General features: G+C 41.6%; 1 protein-coding gene across 6 annotated transcripts in view; it reads right to left on the reverse strand.

Annotated features, from left to right (window-relative positions):
* Positions 1 to 24,732, reverse strand: part of MAP7 (microtubule associated protein 7) — a 180,842-nt gene that overhangs the window by 10,521 nt on the left and 145,589 nt on the right. For 2 of the 6 annotated variants that reach the window (XM_032770133.2, XM_032770108.2), the window contains 10 exons: positions 22,921 to 23,034; positions 18,065 to 18,183; positions 13,948 to 14,042; positions 12,371 to 12,648; positions 6,420 to 6,603; positions 5,039 to 5,234; positions 3,304 to 3,405; positions 2,939 to 2,989; positions 2,783 to 2,840; positions 663 to 798 (listed from right to left, as the gene is read on the reverse strand). In XM_032770133.2, the coding sequence (XP_032626024.1) occupies positions 663 to 798; positions 2,783 to 2,840; positions 2,939 to 2,989; positions 3,304 to 3,405; positions 5,039 to 5,234; positions 6,420 to 6,603; positions 12,371 to 12,648; positions 13,948 to 14,042; positions 18,065 to 18,183; positions 22,921 to 23,034 (1,333 nt within the window). Of the gene's footprint in view, positions 1 to 662; positions 799 to 2,782; positions 2,841 to 2,938; positions 2,990 to 3,303; positions 3,406 to 5,038; positions 5,235 to 6,419; positions 6,604 to 12,370; positions 12,649 to 13,947; positions 14,043 to 18,064; positions 18,208 to 22,920; positions 23,035 to 24,732 lie in introns of all 6 variants that reach the window. The other 4 variants (XM_032770124.2, XM_032770093.2, XM_032770116.2 and 1 more) reach the window with 3 other exon arrangements.

Raw genomic sequence — 24,732 nt, forward strand, 5'->3', positions numbered from 1 at the left:
AATGTTTTCAAGCATTTCAAGAGAATTTTTCAAAATGTGCACAACTTGCCTCATGGCTACAGGGACTTGCAACATCAAATGCCTGGCTTACAAAACCACCTTTACAGGGAATGAATGATTTTAATCAACACAGGATAATTCTCTAACTCCCATCAAGTAACTTGTCAAATGATCAATATTTGTTAACACTCCGAAGAGTACAAAAGACAACTAGCCTAAAAGCAAAGCACTCCACACTGCATGCAGAAAAACTAATGCTGTGAATGCAAAATAGCTTTAGAAAGAAATTTTTTGTAACAGGTGTGCATAGCCAATAATATTTCAATTCTTGGAAAGGAACAAAGAAAAATTGTCCTTCCCCCTTGAGATTTAACATCTATAGTATTTGCTGGCAAACAGCAAATTTATTTTCAAATAATATTGCGAAGAGTAAGAGTGGTATGGTTTTACAAATTTCATCACTGCAACCAGATAAAAATAGGGCACTTCTCAGAGAAATATATTCAAACTTCCTTTTCTGAGCATTGGGGAGAAAACACAAAAAACAGTGGAGAAAAGAACAATGTTTAATTTTAATTTACTTCATTAAATAAATGGAATAAATTGTTATTTTAACATCCCTCATCCTCTAAACTTTTTATATTCCTCATGATTATTCTCACCTGTCCATATTTACCGTAGGTTGATGTGAAATTACTATCTGTGAGTGGGTCACTGATTCCCCATTGTGTGGTGATTCTGTCACATGTTGAAGCTGAGATGCTGCTACAGATTCTAAGGGAGATGTGGGACTGGTTGCTAGGAGAAAAAAAAAAAAAAAAGTCCACAAAAATTTAAAGAAAGACAGTCTGCCCAGAAAATAGGATAAATAACCCCTAAATCCTGTGCAGTCAAGAATGCTTTGATCAGTAATAATACATATCAAGTTTGGGTTCCACCTTAACAATTTAATATAATTCAGTCAGAAATGAATAAACAAAATTCCAGTGTAAAATGTATTTCTTCTGAACAGCAGTAAATTTCAACTTTTGGTCTGTGTTATACAGGAAATCAGACTAGATGATCTCAATGGTCCCTTCTAGTCTTGGAATCTATGTAAATGCTGTACATAAACTTATTTCCATGTCGAGAGAGTGTGATGTTTTCAGTCTTCACCACACACACGATGACATATGTAACTGCCCTGCCTGCAATCTACAAAAGCAAAAACTACAACTTGTAGTTTTATATTTAGGTGGTGGGGAAATTAGGTACTGCCATGGCCCTGTAGCTGCGCATAATCTTACCAAGGATTGTAAAACCCAAGAGCAAATTTTTGAGAGACAAGGATAAAACTTTCAGTCTTAACTCTGGCTTCTGTAGACTTAAGATGTAATATTGTATAAATATACGTGACTCATTTTGCTTAGCAAGACATGCTAAAAACCCCTCAAAAATTAAGAAATAGTGCCCCCACCCAACTTTATCAAAACCTAATAGGTTACTACTACTGAAAGGTGTTTATCTGACAGTCCTAAACTTATCCAAAAACAGGCAGTGCAAGCTTCTCCACATTGTTCTACCAGTGTGCCTCCACTCCTGACCGAAGGGCTCATCACTAGAGGTCAGTTGATAGGATTTTAGACTCTTAAGTGCCTAGATCTCATTTGAAAAGGGGATTGAGACTCCTCAATTAGTTTGGCATTGTACTGCCAAGCGCAGCAAACCCTAAATGCCTTTAGGAATCTGGGCCCAAGTCCCTATTCTTTTTATTAATAATAATTATACTTGGCTCTAAGACTATGCCTTTCATATGCAGATCTTTACAATGTGCTTTACAAATATTAACCTACTATTTATTATTAACTAGACTGTTTACTCTCAGGCCTCTGTCAGAGCAACTCCAGAAGGAATTGTTACTCAGAGACACTGCTCAGCGTCAACTTTCCTCAGGAGGTCCAGCTTTGCATGGTGGGAAGGGAGGGGCCATATGCTGCGTCAGATGCTGAATGTTTCCCTTTTCTCCAGCCAGGCAACTTCACTAGCTGACGCATATGTGTAGAGAGAAGGCAAAAACAGAGCCATTGAATTGCATGAGCAGCCCCTTGTTTCCCTGCATTCAGACTCACAATATGGATAAGCCCTGTGCAGTGGCAGAGAGGGTGGAGGGGACTGGTCACAATAGGCCCTAAATCAATAAATTAAATAGGCTCAGGTAACGATTTTTGCATATTTTATATTTAGTAATACCCTGTACTGACTATTATTTATTCAGCACTATGAAGTTATATATAAGTGACAAATATCATTAAGCGTTACGACAAATATCAAATTTCAGCCTTGAGTAAATTTGTTTTTAATGACTGAGATAAAATAAAATCCTAAAAATAAAGGTTAATATGGACAACTCTGAGAGAACAGGCTCTTATAACTGTAACACTACTCTAGTAAAATGGTAGAACCAGCACTGTCAAACTTGATATAACTATCATAATTAACTTGTTCATTTTCACTCTGAAGAACATTCCCACAAGCGACGATAGCACAGACATTTTCTTGCAAAGGACTGAGCTACATAGTTCTACAGGAAATATTCACAGTGGTAACACTCTAAAAAAAAACTTAGATATTTTGCATTTAGAAATTTTAAATAATTAAAATCTACTCAAAAACTGAGTGAGCCCCTTGTGCTCTTGACATTTATATCAGTTAGCTTGGATGGCAAAATTGCAAAGTCCTATCAACCTCATTTGGCTACGTATTTCTTCTTGTTCCGGGCTGAGAGCAGAGTCAAATGCCATACCTGTTTCTCCAGTAACATTTGCCTTAGATATCTCTCCATTTTGCTGTTCATTAGATTTCTATAAAGGAAATACAGTTTTGTAAATTAAAAGCAGCACTGGAGAAAAGAGAAACATATGCCTAGGTGTTTATATGAATGATGAAATGTAGCATATACCTTATCTACAGCTTCTGTGCGCCTAGTTCTTCTCATGATCTCCTCAAGTCGCTTCAAAGAAAGTTACAAAGAAGGAAAATGTTTATTGACATTGATTAAAAAAAATCACCCTAAACCCCATAATCTTTGGTAATCTATTAAAATTGGCATTTACTGAAGAAAAAACCCAACCTCTTGGGATTTGATCTAAATCCCATTAAATCAATGGGAGTCTTTCCGTTCACTTCACTGGGCATGGATCCGACCTTTAGTGAACTTCTGAAGCAATATTTGCAATAACTATGTGTGTCTTTCTACAGTGCACATGCAAATAAACAAACTGCTGAGATATACAGTACCAAGATTCCCTGCATGCATTTGGTTACCTTCTTCCTTTCTAAGCGCTCTTGTTCTTCTCTTTGGGCTCGCTTTTCACGCTCTAACCGAATCCGCTCTGCTTCTTCACTCTGGCGAGCTGCTTCTTCTTTCTGAGTAATGAGAAAGGAACAGAAATAGGGACTTATTCACAATGTAATGGCTGATCCACACTGGCATCTGCCTATCTTTGTATGACATTTTAATTTACAACAACCTGACAAGGAACTTTTGGGGTTATGCGATCAACAGAATTTTCAGACTGAAATGCAGGTTTCTTAATTAATGTCTGTCTTTCTCTTTCTTCCCTTAATTTTATGTAAATTAAAAAGCTGGTCATCTTGTTTGGTTCTGTGTCTGTTTTATGATGCATGCATGAATGCACAAAAGATGACTAATGAAAATGCATTTCCTAACCTAGCAGCTAGCAAAAGTGTTCATGAGACTAATGCACTGGGCTGATGAATGCTTTTGATAGGGTCAAAAAAAAGCAGCAGAATTCCCTCCTGTTCTCCAGACATTGTCCTTGCTTAACAAAAGCAATGACAACCAACCATATGCTGCACACTTCCTGCTTTTAATTAAATATAAGGCTCCCCTGGGAGGTACTGTTGAAGGGCTCTCTCTATAAGATAAGACTGTCTTGCATTATTGGAGGCACTATAATAGTTCTCTAGTTAAGGGTGCATTGAGATGTGCACTTAAAGAGGTTTCATCCTGTTTTATATATGAATATTATAGAGTATATGCCTCAATTTACAGCATGTACTCAAGAGTACAGAATACATTTTCTGAAAAAATTCAGGTAAATGTCTTCATTAGTTTATAAGTTTAATTACTTTAATAAAATCCTATATATATCTATATATATTTGTGTGTGTATGTGTGTGTGTGCATGCGCGCGCTTTGTGTGTGTGTGTTTTGTATGTATTCTAGTCAGACTAAATTTACATATTCGTTGAGAGGATAAAATCATTAATGTTTATGGAGGCACCCACATACTAACGAGGGTTAGATAAGTATTTAGAAAGAAGAGGAATCTATATCTTGCATATATTAAATAATTTAACCTCACAACAATCCTACTAAAGCTGGTAAAATAGCATTATTATCCCCATTCTACAGATGGGAAACTGAGGCAGAAAGCTCAAAGACCCAATTGTGATACTCTTACCTTGAGTGGTACCTTCCTACTTGACTGCTTTCAATAACACTACTCGAGGGGCAAGGTACAATTCAACATAAGAGTATCAACATCTGTTCCTAAACCACAAACCCCACATGGGCAGTATCAGTGTAAGGATCAGAATTCTGGAGTTTTGCATTTCCTTTCCTATGCTAGGTACTCAGCTTCTCTCCTATAGGCGTCCGTCCAGAACTAACTCTGAATAATAATGTTACCTTGGCATCTAGCATGTTAAAATTGTAGGGCCCAAATTCTCCTGTGGTATAACTCCACTGAATTCAAGGCAGTCACATTACTTGAGAATTTGGCCCATAATATCAAGGGGCTAATTTTCAATTAAAAACCAAACAAAAGCCCTACAGAAAAAAATCCACCTGCTGCTAGATTTTTCCACAGAGAGAAATACATCCCAGCTCCTCTGTACCCATCTATGAAAGCAAGAGTCAGTCCATAAGTCACTTAAAATTTGTAATATAAAAAGGAAATCTAGAGCTGCCCAGGAGATTAACACCAAATCACCACCACACAGCCTGGTATGAAAACTCCATGGAGAAGTATACTTGTTTCTGAAAGCGCTCCATCTCCTCCTTCTCTTTCTGGTCTCTTTCTTCTGCCTGCCGGCGTAGCTCTTCTTCCTTTTCTCGCTCCTGCTCTACCTCCCTTCGCTTTCTCTCCGCCTCTTGCCTGCGAACCTCCTCCTCCTCCCGACGAGCTCTCTCTTCAGCTATCTTCTGCGACAACGCCTCCTTCTTTAGCCTATGACCACGAAACACAAGTGGAAGAGAGTGGGCGATTCTGGGCTATGGTAACAGCAGCACCAGACAGAAGAACAATGAGATTTCTGACTCCAAGTGAAATGTAACAGAGGTGAGCGTTAGTGCCCAAAGTGCTGATTCAGTTGGTGAGAGAAGGCAAAAGAAATAGAGTGAGACATGCATCATTTACATCCAGAATTACTGGAGAGCTTTGGTATTAAATGAAAAAAGGGAAAGGTCTATAAACCACAGTTACTGGAAATCGAAAAATACTTTCCATGAAGATCCTACTAGCTATAGGTATCATCATAGGCAGCATGTGACTCTGTCTTTTGGGGAAGCTTATGTGAGCATTGGAAGCTCCCTAGAAGTGGGGGGACCCGTCCCCCCTCCCCGCTCAGCCTCTTCCCCCTCCCCACTGCTCATCCCTTGCCACGAAAAGTGATGGGGCCATGGGGAGGGTGAGTCCCACAGCTTGGCCAGCCAGTAAGAGGCTATGTGTGCTGATGTCAGAGCAACTCAGCTAAGGGGTGCCAGAAGAGGGAGGGGCCAGGGCCCCATCACTTTTTTCTCCCTTAAGGATGACCAATAGGGGGAGGGGGTGGAGAGGAGTGAGTGGCAGGCAGGAGGCCTTGGAGGAGGGAGCAGAGAGGAGGGAGCAGGAAAGTGAGGGCAGGGCCTCGGGGGAAAAGGCAGAGCAGGAGCAGGAAGAGGCGGAGCGAGGGCAGGGCCTCAGGGGAAGAGGCTGAGCAGGAGCCTCCTCAAGCCTCTTATATGCACCACCCATGATTTCCACAGTCATGAGGATGAAGATAGCCATGGGCAGGATCCTCAGCTGGTGCAAATCATCACAGCGTTACTGATTTCAGTTGGAGATACAGTGAAATTTGCACCAACTGAGGATCTGTCTTTCATTCTCTTGGTTTAAAGCACTAAATGCACATATGAACAGGTGGGACACATTTGTTAAGAAGTTTTTCAGATTTTTAGTCTCATTATTTTTCAGCTTGTGTGACTCATGTAAACAAATCCTGACAAGACACAATTATTCCTTCAGTTTGGATTTTCATGCTTCCTTTCCTTAAGGATTAAGGTTCTGAACCCTCCATATTAAACACTATGGTAGCTACCAAAATGACAAAGATGCTAAAATGTATCCTCTCCACTGAGCAGATTTGGGCATCACCTTTCAGTCTCTTCCCTCTCCTTCCTTTCTTGTTCCTCCCGTTCTCGCTGCTCACGGGCCAGCCGCCTCTTTTCAGTAAGCAGTCTCGTTGCTTCTTCTGGGTCAGTAGTACCTGCCGAAGCCTTGCTAGAAACAGGGGATGGTGAAGTTGCTGGTGGAGCAGGGGGCAAAGCTGGAGCAGCTACTGAAACAGGCAGAAAGGGAAATGCATCCATATAATGCTGTGTCAAAAATAACGACCCCCAACAGTGTATAACTGAATAAACATCCCTAGGAGGACAGGAAATACAATTTGAAGTATGGGAGCTTTGATTACATAATGTTTTCAGGTCCATAGGGATACATGAGAAAAAGTGGAAATCATTAGCTCCTGAGGTTCAGATTCCTTCGGAGGGAATTTTGCCCCCATGCACCCACAGGAGCAGTTGCTGTTCAGGTGGAATTCTGCCAGGGAAGAGAGCAGCTTTAAACTCAGACTGGGGCACAACAGGAAAAAGCCTAGGAGAGCTGCTGAATCAGCCCATTTCCCAGGTGGCCTGACCCTGCTTGGGCCGATCCCATTTTTGTATGCGTACTGATCGCAGTGCAGGGGTTGTGAGCAGTTTGCAATACTGTGTCCTCCCTTCTGGCCAGCTGTATGGTCTCAGGGGCCTGAGCCAGGGTTCTGCTAATGCCATCAGGCCCTTCATTTCTCAAAGTGCCTTTCAATTAAGGAGGTCTTGTGAAAGCCCCCGTTAGCACAGCGATCCGCATCAGTTTGGCAGTTATTCAGCTGTTACCCACATAAAGATTAGTTGGCACATGCTTAGCACATTTCACCCTAGAATCTTAAAGAGCTTCACAACCATTAACTAACTAATCCTCTACACACTGCATGACAGATCTTACACACACTCTTTACAGATGGGGACACCAAGTATCTTGCTCAAGTTCACACAGTGTGCAAGTGACAGAGCTGGGAGCAGAACCCAGAAGTCTGGACTCCCAGTTCCCCGTTCTAATTACTCCTTTGCTCATTCCATAAATGTTGAGTGAGTAGCCGCCTTGATGTCAACCGTCCACCTATGGCCAGTTGCATACACAACCCATCCCCTCCTTCCTCGTAACACAATGTCATGCTTGTTAGGTGCACCCTGCCTCAATCTGAAAGCTGCATTTGAGTCTGATCTTGAACGTAGTTTTCGAAGGACAATTTTCAGGGGCAACCGTGACACAGCGAGGTCCTATAAGATAACCAGTGATAGAAATGACAATTCTGGTTTGTGTCCTATAACATTTATCACTGGAGTGTACTTTTTCTTAGATAAAATATTAGTTCACATTTCTGTTCAGCTGCCTGGCTTCTGAATAGCTGTCACTTCCCCCACAAACTACAGAGAAGATGAATTAACTTTTTCCTCTAGAGGCCAGGCACACATTATTCAGGGACTGCTATCAATATGTTAGCCAAACTGAAGGAAGCTCACCCAGACAAGCAACAATGCTTCTGGGAGCGCCAGCAACATGTATAGGGCGATAGACAGACTGACAATGATGTGGAAAACTACAGCCGGCTGTAGGATTTGGGGGTGATGAATTGTTGCCTGACTCTTCCTAAGTGTCACTGACACATTGTAAATGAAAAAAGGAGAGGGTCTGTGATGGGTTGAACTAAGCACCCTATCCCAGGAAGCTGTCTGTAACAAGAGAAGGGCAGTGAGCACAGACCTCCATGGGTTGCCTAGAGCAACCTCTCAGAATCAGCTGCTGGTGGAACTAGTGAGACTTGGTCTTTTAGCGGCTTGAAGGGCCGGGGGGGGAGGCCAATCAATGCTAGCAGACCAGATAAAAAAGGTCAGTTCCGGGGCAGCAAAGGAAGGGTCTTTCCCGTCTTAATCCAAGAAGCCAGGCCTGGTCAGAGCCTAATTCTGACTGCAACCTTTGGCTTAAGTCAATGGAAGGCTTTTGTTTACTTTGTGGAGTGTAAGGCCCCTGAGTATCATCCTGAGTGGAACATTAATTTGACCAATGCAGGACTATGTGAGCTCGCTTTACAAGATGTTCCACTGGCTGAGGTGAGCCTGTGACAGGCTCTTAGATCTCCTCCAACCTCTCTAATCACTTCTTCAGCTTCTCATTAGAGAATCCTCCTCATCCCCACTCCTGCTTTCAGTGTGGATTCTACAGGGCTCTGTCCTTGTGCCCCTTCTCTTCTCCATTTGCACCTTCCCTTTGGGTAATCTCCTGGGCAAACATAAATTCAGCTGCCATTTCTATGCTGACAACTCACAGACCTACCTCTTCATTCTGGACCCTTCTCCTCTTGTCTAAATTAAATTATTTCCCTGTGTTTCTGGCATCTTCTTGTAGGTGTCCAACTTAAACTCAACATGGCCAAAACAGAGCAGGACAGCTCCTTAAGGGAGTTAGGCTTAGCCTCACTTATGATTAATTCACTACTTCACAAGTGATAGGTTTGAGTTCAGGGATCAGATACTCCTCAGACCAGATCCTTCTGCCTGGCTCCTTTCCTGGCCTTTCCCCAAACTCTGTCTCTGAATGAGCTGCTTGCTGGCCATTTGTCTATCTGTTTGATTTATGTTATACTTTTGGGAGCTTTGTTTGATGCACTGGCTGGTGAGTGACCCAGTAGGTTAGAAGAGCTCTTACTCATTCCACTTAAGCTCTTCTTCCTTCCCTCCTCTACCGCTCACCCTGGCCACTATCACTATCATTGCACCATCACTCAGGCCCATAACATGAACATCATGTTACAGCTGGCCGTCTCTAGTTCCTCACATCCAAGTATCCAAAACCTGGTCATTCTTCATGCATAATCTCTCTAATATAGGGCCCTTGTTCTCCACCTACACAGCTAAAATCCTTATCCAGGATTTCATCATCTTGCATCTCAATTACTATCGCATCCTCTTCTCTGGCCCTGACAAAGTCAATCATACCCCACTTATATCCACTGCTGCCCTTCCGTTACTGCATCAAACACAAACTACTTGTCTTCACTTTCAAGGTCCTTCATGGTCTATTCCAACCCTACTTATGATCTCAGATGCAATCAAGATATTAACTCCTGCCTCCACTCAGCCAAGGACATCAGCCTCCATCACCTACTTGTTGAGTTTCCAAACAAGCATCTTCTTGCTTTCTCCCATGTGCCCCATAAACGTCTGCAACACTCAACATGATCCTTCTTCAAATCCTCTCTTAAAATTGTCTTTTGCTACGATGCCTACAAAAAGCTTAACAGATCAGGAATGGTATCAGCACATCAGCTGCTTATCATACTGATCAGCATTGTCTCATTGTTTCCTCCTGTTCCAACAGTCCATTGTACCAATTTGTCGTCTTTTGTCTTATGCTTAGATCATAGGCTCTGTGGGACAGGGACTGTCTTTCTGTTATGTGTCAGAAGAGTGACTAGCATAATGGGACCATTGACAAGACTGGGGCTCTAGGGACTACCTATTAATTATAACAACAAAAGATAAGGACCAGCTCCTTTCTTAAAGGAATAGCAGACCCCAGCTAAATGTGCAGGGGTTCATGCAGTGTTGCTAACGTTTAAAACATTTTTTAATGGACCTGCCTCCAGATCACCTGCGGTCTGAGTTTTGGCTGCACTCTGATGAAATTATTGCTTTCTCTCCCCTCCTCTCTTGTTGATTTCTTTGATTATTTAAATGCAGAATCCAGAGTAACAAAGAACAAGAATATCAGTGATCATAACCATTTCATCCCTGTTCCTAGAATGGACAAGGATATCAAATATGTGTCAGGGGAATACCAAAAATTATTTGTTCCTAAATACGATTTACTCTCATAAAAGGGCGGTATTTTCTTCTTTCTGCCCTTTCACCATTTCATTATCACTGATTCACACATTCCATATTGTTTTTTGTCTTAATTTTCTCTTTTTTATTCTTCTTTCACTGCTCCTTCTTTGCCTCCCCTTTTCTTTTCTGAAAAGCAGAAGCAACCTCCCATCTCATTCTGTCTCTTTCCTCTCTGCCTCACTGATAGTTGTGCAATCCCTTGCTGTATTTACTCCTGGGGGGATTCTGCACCACTGTGCACACATACAGTTAATGAGCTGTGCATATTTAAAAATTCGGCTTCTGCTGAAAAGTTGCCGCAGTTCCTCCTTTTGCCCAACAGAGGACGCTGTGTCACTAGAACACAGCAGCAGCTCCTAGCCAGCTAGAGAAGAGGAAGACCCTGCAGAGCCTTCTTTGCAGCATGCCAAATCAGGACACAGAGGCTATGGGGAGACAGTGTGGGGGTGTAAGACAGAGGCTCATAAGGGCTAGTGGGGGGGAACAGACTGGGGCAGGGGCTGAATGGGAGTGGAGACGCAGGGCCACATGGTGATGGGGGAGGGGGTACAGAGCTACATAGGGACGGAGGATGGCACTGAGATACATGGGAACGAGGGAGATATGCCTGATTGAATGGGAGAGGTTAGAGGGTCAGCATGGGGGAAGCACCCTTACAGTCCCTCTCTGCCCCCCCAAAAGACCTCTTCCATACTCCCACCCATTCCCAACAACCCTCCAAGTTCACACCCAGGCTCCTTCCCAGCAATTATTTCCCTCTCCCTCAGCTCCTCTGTTACCCCTGACTCCCCCCAGCCTTTGCACTGCTTCTGGGGGATATAGGTCTGTGTTGTAGTTTAAATGAATTATTATGCAGAGTTCCATATTAATATGCCTAGTTAGGGACCTATTTGTCAAAAACCATTTCCGAATCTTTTTTGTTGTCTATATTGTTACAGACATACTTGCTGACAGGTATTTTGAAATAAATAACCAAAAATAATTGAAACTGGTGTGATTATATTGTGTTATTTTGACAAATAAAATATACAGAATTTGAAAATATTGTGCACAGAATTTTTAACTTTTTGGCACATAATTCCCTCAGGAGTATTTATTCCACGTTATATTGCCTGTTCCCTCTTGTTCTCCACCCGGGTTTTCCTCTGTATTCCGTTTCCTCTACTTCATCCTGCCTTTATCCCCCATGGGCATGTTGTACCAGCATGGCTAAATTGGTACAGATCTAGTTTAATTAACACAGTTGGCATCTTGCTTCTGTTCATTCATCAGCCAGGCCTTATATCACTGAGATATAATGTAGCATACCCTCTGGTTTTATGCTGGCTTTCTGAGAAAGATTTCGGCATTCAGTACTATGGTCCCTTAAAACAACAAGCAGAAACAGAACACCAGCTTCTCCCACTAGTTAATGGAGAAAACATTTATCCTGTTTTTCTTATGATCTTGTATCTGTCACTCGAATGGCTACCTACATATTTTTGGTTGTGTCTTGTTGCACCTGGATAGAACTATCAGAGGGGTAGCTGTGTTAGTCTGGATCTGTAAAAGCATCAAAGAGTCCTGTGGCACCTTATAGACTAACAGATGATAGAACTGTATCACCTGGATAGAACTGTATCTACAGCAGTAAAATACTCCAGAGATTAATTTACTAGCAAATTCCTTACCATTAAAAATGAAAGACTGGGTAACCTTATGATTTCATCTTCCTGCCTTGGGCAATCATCTTTGCATGACACTGAATTTCCAGTAGGGAAATAATAAAAAGCCAGTACCAGACCTGGACATTCTTGTTGCCTGGGTGACTTCAGGAGATGGTTTCATGAGACACTCCCTCTAACACCAGCAGCACACAACAGTTGTTCCACTTTAACAGAGTTTGAAAAAGCAGTTGTATGAGGACATGAGGGTCAACCATGAACCACATTTTTGAGGTGTAAATCATGTTAAGCCAGGTAAAGGATGAAATCAATCATGACTCACACATTCTAAGGAATTTTTGAAGGACTGTACAAACCAATTATTGAAGGAGAAGTACTGTGACTGATAAAGATGTAATAAATTGAGTGGGAAGGGAAGAGGAAAAGAGAAGGACTCAAAAACATCCCTGATCCTTACCTTGAGCCGGCTCTAATTTGACAGAGAGACCTTCCCCTGCGGATTCTCCAGCACTTGCTGAAATTGCTTTACCCTCTTCTGTCTGTTCCTCAGCTGCCTTCTCAGGCTCCTTTTCTGGTCCTTTTTTCTGACTATCTGGTTTCAGCTCTTTTTTGATTGGTCGGATATTGCCAGGGGAGGGAGGGCGTGTCTGAGAGGAGGGCACTTTGGAAGAGCCAGGTGGGGAGGTTATCTGTTTGGGGGTGCCAGGCAAAAAAGGCAAGGACTTGGATGCATGCCTGTTCAAAGAAAACAGAATGATGGCAATAGGTTAGGCACCTTTCTATTCCTTCTATAGATAAAAACTGTAATAGCTCAAAAAACAAACAATCAATCAACACTTCGGGGTCTCCCTCCCAACCAACAGGAAATCTGAAACATGTTGAGACAGAATATTATTATTTAGTTGTTATATAGAACTTAATGTTTATAACAAGTTTTGAAGATTAACTAATTAATCCTTAATACACTTCTGTGAGAAGGGCACTGACAAGATATAATCTTCCTTCCTCCCCTATCCCTGACCACTGAACGCTTTGCTTTTTAAAGATTTGTTCATTGTCTGGCTGTACTGGAAGGAGGACAGGAGACACTGGATATGGTTTAACCGGGGTGCAATTTTATTATTAGATGTCTGGGAGTACCTGGCAGATAAAAGTGTACACGGCAGGTAACTCCATGATCATTTCAATATCTGCCCAGGGAGCTTCCGTTAGTGCCCCCCTCTTTCCATCCTGGTCCCCAATCACCCCATTGCTGGGACCTTACCATTCCCCTCCTCAAATGAGGGTTAAAGTGGGCTATAAATGGGGGGTAAAAGGGGGAGGATTAGCTCCTTGCTGTGCCAGTCATAGGCGTCTCAAATGCCCCCTGTTCTGTTCCTTTAACAAACACCTCCTTTAAGTCCTTTACCAAACCATTTATCTGGTCACCGTCTCCCTTCCCCATGGAATATCTGCACTGGACATCTGCCCCATATTGGCATAATGAGTTGCAACATCGTAGCCTAACTCCCTTCCCTACTCACCGTAACAAAGCCCTCCTTGAACCTGCTGTGGGGAAGGCGAACCCTCCCACTCCACCTTGGCCAATCTGGTGGTGAGGGAAAGATTCCTTCCCAGTCCCCCTAGAAAGGAGCGACTAGTGCGACTGCCCTCAGCAGATCCTGACCAAACCTGGTATTTTGCCATTTCCAAGTGTAGGAGGGTGGGTGCTACTCTGCCTGGTCTTGGGGAAAGGGGGCTTCTCCTGCCAGGCTTGCCCTTTATCAACTCCCCAGCCCTCCTAGTCCCTGGGGGAGGAGTCAGTATCCCCACGCTGTCCTGCTCTACTTCTGCAGCAGTGTCCATGCCTCACTACTTCCTCCCCCCTTACAGCAGTACACCCCTTTCCCCAGCAAGCCGGATAATGTCCCTTGCCCCTGCTTAATGTGTCTTTTAATGGCCATTTTAATACATGTTTTCTGTTGCTGAGTCACTCGATGAGCACAACAAGTAAAGCTTAATATAGCTGAATCCCAGCATCTGTACTTCACTTACCAAACTGGGGAGAGCGCTAGTGATCTAGTTTTGGGATTGGAAGGAGAGTGAAGTCTCTTTACGCTGGAGGAGAGGTCCTTTTCTTTTTTGTCAGGCTAAGGATCAGCAAATAAACAGAAAATCATATTGCACAAGTAATTCCCATGGGCAAAGGACTACACATTCAGCATAGGAAAACGAGAAATCAGTGCTGCCTCAGCACTTTCTACAGCCTGGCTGGTAAGTGTACAAACACGACTCCTGTAACAAATATAATGATGTTTTGTGCCGGGAAATGAGCATTTGATAGTATGCACGCATATTAGTCACTCTGTGCTATCCTAAGATGCTACGGAAAACTTTTCAAAAAGCCTTAATTGACACAGACAGATAATTATCCTTTCTTAAAGTTTTTCTCTCCACTGTTTGCAATACCCAAGGAGATGCTTGAAATTAACACTTCATTCACTATAAATGTTGTATTTCTTCAGTTGGCAAACAGCAAGTTCCCATCCCCCATTCCCGACAAGCTCCTTATGGAGCTCAAGTGTTTATTCTGTTTCCCTGTTTATGTGCTAGCACCACAGCTGCCATCATAGGCTTGAAATATGGTTCTTTTCCTTCTCTTCTCTGCTGGCTGGCTTGGCAGCCAAAAAGCTCACACTGCTCAATCTTATGCAGAATAGTTATTTTCTTTTTTCCTTTTAATTTCTTAGCTCACAGTGGCAATTTTAAAAATATCTCTATCAGAACTCAGAGCATATTTTTTACTAGATTATAACTGTTTCAAAGTAGATCAAAATTTGGGACCATATGTACTTGTAGGAGCAGCTTTAAATATAAGAAACCCTCAGCTTTTAGGGATATTGAATTCAAAATATAGCTGGCAATTTGTAGAGGAAACAAGACTGGTGCATCAGTATCTACCAAATGTCTTTCTCAGATAGCATCCTGCCATTCATGGAGCAACATAATCTTGTCAGAGACCAATATTATACTACCATGGCCAGGTATCAAGCACTGGTAGAGGGGAAGGCACTGCATATTGCTGATCTGGAATTTGATTAGTTAAAAGATGTCTATATTTTTTATCTGAGCCATTAACTTAAACTGATTTTATAAAATATGGGAAAAGAAAGTTGAAGAAACAGGAATTTCTTGTGCAATCCCTTTATTTTTTTCCCTATTGACCGCCATAAATCCTAAAATTCTTTGGGCGTTAACGAGATTTTAATGGAAAGGTTATTTTTTTTAAAATGTTAAGCAAGTGATGGACCCAGTTGAAAATACTTTGCACAATGACAACTTGCCTTAAAAAAAAAATAAAAAATCAATGGACAGATGTTCAGGTGGTGTAAATCGGCATACTTCCTTTGACTGCTCTTGAGCACCTAGCCCATTAATTGTTAGGTGCACAAAAAATGCAGGATTTGGATCATTAGTGAAATGTCTAACTATGTATGTCAGAGTGACACTAGCAGTATTGAAGATGGAAAGAGACTCAGTAGATCTGTTATTCTCAGTCAATTAAAAAAACAAAACACCACGTACTTCCTAAACACATCTAAAAATAAATCTGATCACAGTTATCAGCCTCTCCATTACATTGACAGCACAGTGGGAATAACTGCTCACTCAGCTACTTTTGCTAATAATAGTATTCACAAATGGTCTTCTTCATCAAACAACTATGTCAACCTTTCTTCTTTTTTAATTAAAAAAATATAATGAAAAAACAACAAGAAGTAAGTCAAGGAAAGTGTGGGCCCCTTACTGAATGAGGGAGGCAACCTAGTGACAAAGGATGTGGAAAAACCTAATGTACTCAATGCTTTTACCACCTCTGTCTTCACGAACAAGGTCAGCTCCCAGACTACTGCACTGGGCAGCACAGTATGGGGAGGAGGTGACTAGTCCTCTTTGGAGAAAGAAGTGGTTCAGGACTATTTAGAAAAACTGGACGAGCACAAGTCTATGGGGCTGGATGCGCTGCATCCGAGGGTGCTGAAGGAGTTGGCGGATGTGACTGCAGAGCCTTTGGCCATTATCTTTGAAAACTCATGGCGATTGTGGGAGGTCCCAGATGACTGGAAAAAGGCTAATGTAGTGCACATCTTTTAAAAAGGGAAGGAGGAGGATCCGGGGAACTACATGCCAGTCAGCCTCACCTCAATCCCTGGAAAAATCATGGAGCTGATCCTCCAGGAATCAATTCTGAAGCACTTACAGGGAAGTGATCAGGAACAGTCAGCATGGATTCACCAAGGGCAGGTCATGCCTGACTAACCTAATTGCCTTCTATGATGAGATAACTAGATCTGTGGATGAGGGGAAAGCAGTGAACGCGTTATTCCTTGACCTTAGCAAAGCTTTTGATACGGTCTCCCACAGTATTCTTGCTGGCAAGTTAAAGAAGTATGGGCTGGATGAATGGACTATAAGGTGACTCAAAAGCTGGCTAGATCGTCGGGCTCAATGGGTAGTGATCAATGGCTCCATGTCTAGTTGGTAGCCGGTTTCAAGCGGAGTGCCCCAAGGGTCGGTCCTGGGGCCGGTTTTGATCAATATATTCATTAATGATCTGGAGGATGGCATGGACTGCACTCTCAGCAAGTTTGCAGATGACACTAAACTGGGAGGAGTGGTAGATACGCTGGAGGGTAGGGATAGGATACAGAGGGACCTAGACAAATTAGAGGATTGGGCCAAAAGAAACCTGATGAGGTACAACAAGGACAAGTGCAGAGTCCTGCACTTAGAATGGAAGAATCCCATTCACTGCTACAGACTAGAGACCGAGTGGCTAGGCAGCAGTTCTGCAGAAAAGGACCTAGGGGTTACGGTGGAAGAGAAGCGGATATGAGTCAACATTGTGCCCTTGTTGCCAAGAAGGTTAATGGCATTTTGGGCTGTATAAGTAGGAGTATTGCCAGCAGATCGATGGAAGTGATTATTCAGCTCTATTCGGCATTGATGAGGCCTCATCTGGAGTACTGTGTCCAGTTTTGGGCCCCACACTACAAGAAGAATGTGGAAAAATTGGAGAGAGTCCCGTGGAGGGCAACAAAAATGATTAGGGGGCTGGAGCACATGACTTATGAGGAGAGGCTGAGGGAACTGGGATTGTTTAGTCTGCGAAGAGAAGACTGAGGGGGGATTTGATAGCTGCTTTCAACTATCTGAAACGGGGTTCCAAAGAGGATGGATCTAGACTTTTCTCAGTGGTACCAGATCACAGAACAAGGAGTAACAGTCTCAAGTTGCAGTGGGGGAGGTTTAGGTTGGATATTAGGAAAAACTTTCACTAGGAGGGTGGTGAAGAACTGGAATGGGTTACTTGGGGGGTAGTGGAATCGCCATCCTTAGAGGTTTTTAAGGTCAGGCTTGACGAAGCCCTGGCTGGGATGATTTAGTTGGGGACTGGTCCTGCTTTGAGCAGGGGGTTGGACTAGATATTTCAACCGTGATATTCTATGATTCTATGAACCCAATAAAAAGTGCCAGACTGATAACCTTGGAGACTGAAATACTCTATTCACAGGACAGCAGCAGTGAAAGCTTCACAGTCCTGGTAATGTGCCGTAACCATGATCTGAAAGGACCATCTCAAAAGGCTAAAAGAATAGTTCACAGTCTCTCTGTCTTGTATTACTCTTAGCTAAGACTACCCTCAAGAAGCATTAGAGAGAAAAAGTGGGTGAGGTAATATCTTTTATTGGACCAACTTCTGTTAGTGTGAGCTCTGTGTAGCTTGAAAGCTTGTCTCTCATCAACAGAAGTTGGTCCAATAAAAGATATTACCTCACTCAGCTTGTCTCTCTAACATCTTGGGACCAACACGGCTACAACAATACTGCATAGAACACAAGAAGAATGTCAATAGCAGTGGTGCTGATTGGGAGTTTGATGTTTGCCCTTTAGGAAACTGAACTGAAAACAACTGAATTCGCAAAAGCCACAAAGCTATTGTTAAAATAATTGGTACCAACTAGCACGATGTTAACTGGTGACCCAGAAGTGAAAGACTCCATTACCATTCTCCAGAACCATCCACGTCTCTTTTTCATATGGTCTACTGTGTATTTATGTTACACGGTTCTGCTACAGCTGCTAGACTACATACAACTAGCATGCTTACCCCTGCTGAGTGTGTGGTCCTCCTACGTCCAGTTGTTGTGTCAAAGAATTTTGGTCGGTCTGCTGGATTTCTACAGTTCATGGCCTTGTAGGACAGAGGGCTGATGGGGCTGCAAGATGCTGAACGAGGACAAATGGGGATAACTACGTGTGGGTTGTTTTCATTTTTTTTTTTTTAAAACAGAACAGCATTGGAGGAGTGACAAAGGAAAGCCAACAGCAGGAAACAGGGGAGAGAGAGGATGCAACAAGAGAGAGAAAAGGAAGAAGGTATTAATACACAAGGAACATTTTTAGAAGTTAAACCAGAAGCATCATTTGATACTCATTTATTTAGCCCTAAATATCTACTGGTATGTTTCTAATCGGAATTCATATACCTTTTAAATTGAAAGTTAAAAATTATCCCAGATGTTAGCAGTTTTCATATTTATCAAAGATGAGAAGGTGTTAAAAAACAAATGGACATCAGACAGTGATATTGCCTTTTATTTTAAAAGTGATGGTTCTGGTAAAGCAACAAACACAAAATTACTTATCTGAAATTGATTAGCTTAGTACATTCATTGACATGCATTTTAATCTGAAAAAAAAATCAGGCAAAAATCTGACTACAGTTAGATTTTCAGGAACTAGTTGGGGCAGGAAGGGTGGTTGAAAGAGAGATACACATACAAAGACCAAAACACGCCATCATCTATACAGCGAATATAGTTCAGCAGTCTAGCAAAACAATTACATTCCTTCACGTCAAACTGACAAAGTCACATCATGCGTTAAAGATAACTTGCGAACTTGTGATCGCTTGGTGAAATTTACAAGATTTCAGAAATAAACAGACACCGAATAAATGCATTCTTCTTCTATCCTACCTAGAATATACTGTACCACTCAATCAGAACAGATTAGTAGCATAAAATGCATGTATATTTTTATGTTATCATTAAAATGGATATATATAGTATAGGAGTGGCATAACTTACTGACCTGCCGAGCTGCAGATGACAATCTTCAGAAGTTCAAGGGCTGGGTGTGCCTACCAGGGCTCGAGGCTTCAGCCCTACTCCTGCTGAAACCCCGAGCCCTGGCAGGTGTGCCCTGGAGGGCTGAAGCCTCGAGACATCCCCCACCCCTGCTGGGCAGAAGCCAGAAGCAATGCCAGGGGGTAGAGGCACATCGAGTCACATCCCTCCCCTCGATTTTTGCCAGAGTTTGCTGGGTCTGCTCAGTCACATGGTGCTGCCGGGCCCCCCTCCCTGCATGGCAGCTGCTGGAACCAGCAAGTTGGGAGCTGCAGCCGTGGGGAGAGGCAGAGACAAACAGCTGAGAGCTGTAGGGAGAGCCATTGCTTTTGCTGCTGCGGCCCCTCTCTGCAGCTCGCAGCTGTTTGCCATCCCCTCTCCATGCAGTGCTAAGACCTGGGGAGTGGGGGGAAGCTGCTGAGGGTAGGGACGGGGGCGAACCTGAAGGGCATGACTCAAGCTTTTGAGGGGGACAAACCTTTAAATTGTGTGCCTCCTGCTGCTCCCCATCAGCAGACATCAGTCATCTACGGCAGAATCCCTGAGTCCCACCACCCCACTGAAGGGCAGAAGCCCCAACTCCACCCCCCACCCCCCCCCAGATCTGGTAGGTGGAGAATGGGAGGTGTGAGGGGAGCCCCGCAAGCCTCACTAACTGTAAAAAAGCCGTATATGGCTTGTGAGACATGGTTTGGCCATCCCTGCCATAGTAGATAAAAATATCAACATTGCAAGAAATTTATGAATAGCATAAAATATACATGTTGTCTGCAATCTGTAGTAGTCACTGCACTTTAAAAAGTTCCTTCTGTAAGAAATTTTTGTCTGGATTCCTCATTCAAAACCTGCTAATATTATCAATATACTTTAAGATAAACAGCCAGTCTAAAGAAATTTCTAATAATCCACAACTTAATTATTTTCCCCCATTATGATAATAAGCATATTATAACCACTAGTTTTTTCTGCCAAGTTGATTATGATGAAATCAGCGTCTGGGATGGCAACTCTCCTTAGCTGTTTGCAGAGGACAAAGTTTATTACACAGAAATGATAGATTTTTAGGTTTGTGGTATTTAGAGTACAAATGCAATGAGAATTTTAGCGGCGCAACGTGGATCAAAAAAGTACTTCTTGTAGCAATCAGCAATGCTGGTCAGAGTATTCTCAGACCTTGTTCTGTTCTTATTCTCTCGGCAGTGTGGTTTAGTTCACAGTGAAAACAGGCCAAACTGTGTAATTATTTAGGTGCCTTTCCTGTTTCTCCTCTCATGGTCATTTACAATATAGCGAGAATACTCATTATTTAGCATGTTACTCAATAGCAGAGACAGAAAGGTTCTCAACAGTACCTTTTTTCCTTTGCATTATTTGTAAAAAAAAACAGTAGCCTCATTTTCCCTTGGAAGAGTCTCTCCCAGTTTCTCTCTTAGAGAGAGAGAGAGAGAGAGAGAGAGAGAGAGAGAGAGAGATTGATTGTATTTCCATGCATATTATATTTCCACAAAAATACACACCGCTGTTCTAATAAACGTCCACTGATGTAGCAGAGCTAGTTATACACCTTTGTCTGAAATGAAGACTAAATGAACGTCATTAATAAAGAAATTAAGCTCACTTAAAAGCTATGGCAAGGGCACATGTTTGCTTTATCAGTTAAGATAAGTGTGTTTAATGAAATATAAAAATAAGACCATCACCAGAAAGTGAATTGCAGAGCAAGGCTGAAATGGAGTTTTACACAAATTTCTTTGCTGACTGTCTCCTCATGAAGTACAGGGGGCATCAGCACAGAAATATGTTTGAACTTTTAAAAAATATATATATCCCCTCTCTTCGAATCAATCCTCTTGGAGTTTCCTGATTCTCTGAAGCTATCCTAGATAGTGACATCATAAATATTAGAAGTCAAGCACTTCATTTTATTTGTGATGGAACTGAATGATGCTTTTTGCGGTATCTTCAGTGAACCAAGATCCACTAAGAGCATTTGATAGAAATTTTTTTAGCGGATTAGTTAAAACTTTCTTCTGCGCACAGTGTTCTCAATAGCTTTCTTAGTAAGAGAAATCCATATTTAACTGGATTATAATTTTTGCTCTGAAGTTCATCTTTAAGTAATAATGATGAACGAGCAGGGTAATTTCCTGGGGATTAATGACAGGCTGGGATGAGTTGATGGCTCAGGGCATAGTTATGAGCCATTAACACCAGATGATCATTAATCTCCAGGAAATGCCCTGGTCTCAGATAATGTAGTTATTGCTATAACTGGGCAAAATTGGAAAACAATGGGCATACAGAATTTTTTTTAAAAAATGGGTGATACAGTTCCAAGTAGCATAGAGAGAACTACCCTGAATACCCTGGTATATTAACCACTCATGTTGCTTAAAATGTGCGCCAATATTCCAATTCAGCTTACAATTTATTACTTAGCTTGAGACTGAAAATTTTTCACATCTCCTCTAGCACAGTAATTGTTTGCTAAGTTAAGAGCCTTGCTTTCTCAACTGTCAGCACTGTAACCACTAGCTGCATTTCCAATTTCCTACTTGCTAAATAGAATTTCATGATATTAAGTACTAATTTTACCAGCCTTTGCTGTTAAAGACATGATGCCCCTGGAAAAGACTCACATTGGCTAACTGTTCTGTTTGTAGAATATTACCCATCTTTCCCTCCCTCCACTCCCCAAAGCTTTCCCCATGGAACTGTATACTACAGCCTAATTAAAAATGAGAATTCTTCAGTTAAAGCATCTTTGAAAAATAGTCTTGCAAAACCGGTATTCCACCTTACCTTCAATATCCTTTATTTCAAATAAAGGCATGTTTATAGGAGGGGGCTAATAAAACCTGTCTGAACTTAAAACGTTCAACAGGTGCAACAGTATGTTACCAATGAATTTAAATCCCATAGCGTGGTCACGAAATATCTCTACAATCTATAAACAGTTCAACTTCTTCCCTGTAACACACCAGAGAATGACCTGCTTCTTTTCCATCATAATTCATCACAACCCTGTTTTAAACATGCCTGTGACATTCTCCTTACTTTTGAATAGTTTTCAAGCTACCTCAGAAAGATATTATCGTAATCTCTGTGTTATTTTCTGCCCCTCAATGGAATAGCAAAGAGTTGTTTTGTGGTTAGTGGAGAACTTTTTAACAACAAAGTCTCACTTCTGCAAACACTTACATATGTTCTTAACTTTACTCATGCTAGTAGATCACTGAAATGGGGGACCTAACTTGAGAAGTAGAACAACAATTTAACATTAGAAAACAAGTTAACTATAACATAACCAGCACAATTTCTTGATGAATAATAACTTCAAAATAAAAGTTAATTGAGACTTTTCTTTCTTTAAAACACAAAATAAAGCAAATAGTTTGAAAAATCAAGTCACTCATGTCATATATTCAGTCTACCAGATTTTTTTAAAATGGGTAATATGCTCTATATTGGAAAATAAATACAGAGGTACAGAATGCCTTTTTTGTAGCAGGGGCAGTACACAGCAGCTCTTGCAACATACATCGGGCTATCCTGTTTGCTATATTGGGTCTGCATACTATAGTGGACTATGATGTGCTGCTTGCTGCCCTATGGGTGTTTTCTTTGTTGCACTGGTAAAGATACTGGAGACTGATTAAGCTAAAGAGAGAGGGGGAGAAAATGAAAGGCATACCAAGAACTGCTATGCCTTTAGGAGCCATTCTAGCTCACTCTATACAAACCCGGAGTGCTTCTGGAGAACATAAATAAATAAAAGAATTTTTGAAAGGAACAGCTGTGATAAAACATTAGACGTTCACCCTTTTAGGTTTACCTGCATCTCCAGACAAGGCAGCTGTGCTTTTACTTCTGGCCAGGAATGAATGTGTGGGCATCAGCAGTCTGCTAACAATGCTCTTCTCCAATGGACTGAGATTTGGACGGCGAGCTGAATATGCACCACAGAAGCAAGATGTTAGATCAGACACTTTCTACAAATCACCATACATTGCAGAAGCCGCCACAAAATACTGCACCCAGGTCACTCGTATATTTTAGTCACAACCCACTTTACTGCCTCTATCTGTAAATTTTAAACATTTACTCTCTTTGCGCTTCTTTTTCATTATTTTGCTGACTTAATATGCTAAACTGCTACCAAGTCCTAATATTTTGTTCCTATCTCCGACTACATAGATTTTAACACGTGTTTTTGTTCCCATACTTTTCTAAACAGGAGCAATTACATATACATTATAAAAAAAAAGGAAGCCCATCAATCATATCAGAAAAAAATGTGTCGTTTGCTAGCTAGCACAGAGAGAATACCCTCATAATCCTTACAAAAGGATTTTTTGGTTAGGCTCCTAGCATTTCTCAAAAATCTCTTTGGTCCACTTTCAAATGGGACCACATTTCCCTTAATTATGTATACAGAGACCAGATACTGCAGTGATGGGCACATCAGAATTTATTACATATACATTGGAGACTAATGATCAATAAATCATAATCACCTTAACACTGCAATGTCAGGTTTTATTGCATCTAAAACATCCATTCACCATAATTTGGTTTTAGGAGTAGCAAGCAAGATTGCAACTTGAATTCATTAGGCCTGGTCTCTAAAATGGTAACCAATTGCCAGACTTACACTGGAGACTGAGGTATTTTTTTAAATGTAGAGGGTCAACATTATTAATTAAACCCCTGAACTACTCTTAATCCATTTTGCTCCGGCTCCCATGAAAAGGGAGGCTGATCTTAATAATAATATCTTAATATCCTACAAGAGTTTAATTTCCTCAGCTGCCCTCAAGCACTGATTTTTTGTATCCAAAGCTGCTCTCCTGAATGCTGCTAACACAAAAGTGGCACCACCATAGAAATACAGGTCTCACAAAAACAGCAGGCTGTTTGCATAAGTGCCCTTACATAATGAACTACTGCAAAGGCTCTTTTCGATTAATGGAACTATTTCGAGGCTTGCACAGATTACACAAAGTACAAAATACTCTAAAGAGGCCTCCATTAACGTACACTAGTTATCATTAAGCTTGCATCTTGACAATGAGGAATGAACCATAGAACATAATTATTAAACTGAAGGGCAGTAAATCATTTTGTTTCCTCTCTGAGCCTGTATGCTCAGTGTGTCCATTATTTTAGCTACTGTGCAAGCCCATGGATTTGTACACTCTCTCCTAATCAAACTCAATTTCTAAAGATTAACTGCATGCTAGCAAAGTACAAGTTTGAGGGAGTTTAAAGGTTGAGGCTAAAGAAATATTGTCACCATAATTAAATCGGAGCAAAATCCCACAGACTATTATGTCAACGCAAAAGGCAGAAGAACAAGTACTAGACACAAAATCGGGACCTACTCCTGATGAGCACTTACTTTCAAGTATAGTACTTACTACTACCATGTGTAGTCCTGCTGATCTCAACAGGGCTACACACACAAACATTACACTCAGTGGTAAGCTTTTGTAGGATTGGGACCTAAGAATTCATAGAGAAGAGTCAAGTATCAGAGGGGTAGCCGTGTTAGTCTGGATCTGTAAAAGCAGCAAAGAATCCTGTGGCACCTTATAGACTAACAGATGTTTTGGAGCATGAGCTTTCGTGGGTGAATACCCACTTC

This window comes from Chelonoidis abingdonii, chromosome 3 (genome assembly GCF_003597395.2).
Source record: "Chelonoidis abingdonii isolate Lonesome George chromosome 3, CheloAbing_2.0, whole genome shotgun sequence".
Classification (NCBI taxonomy): Eukaryota; Metazoa; Chordata; order Testudines; family Testudinidae; genus Chelonoidis; species Chelonoidis abingdonii.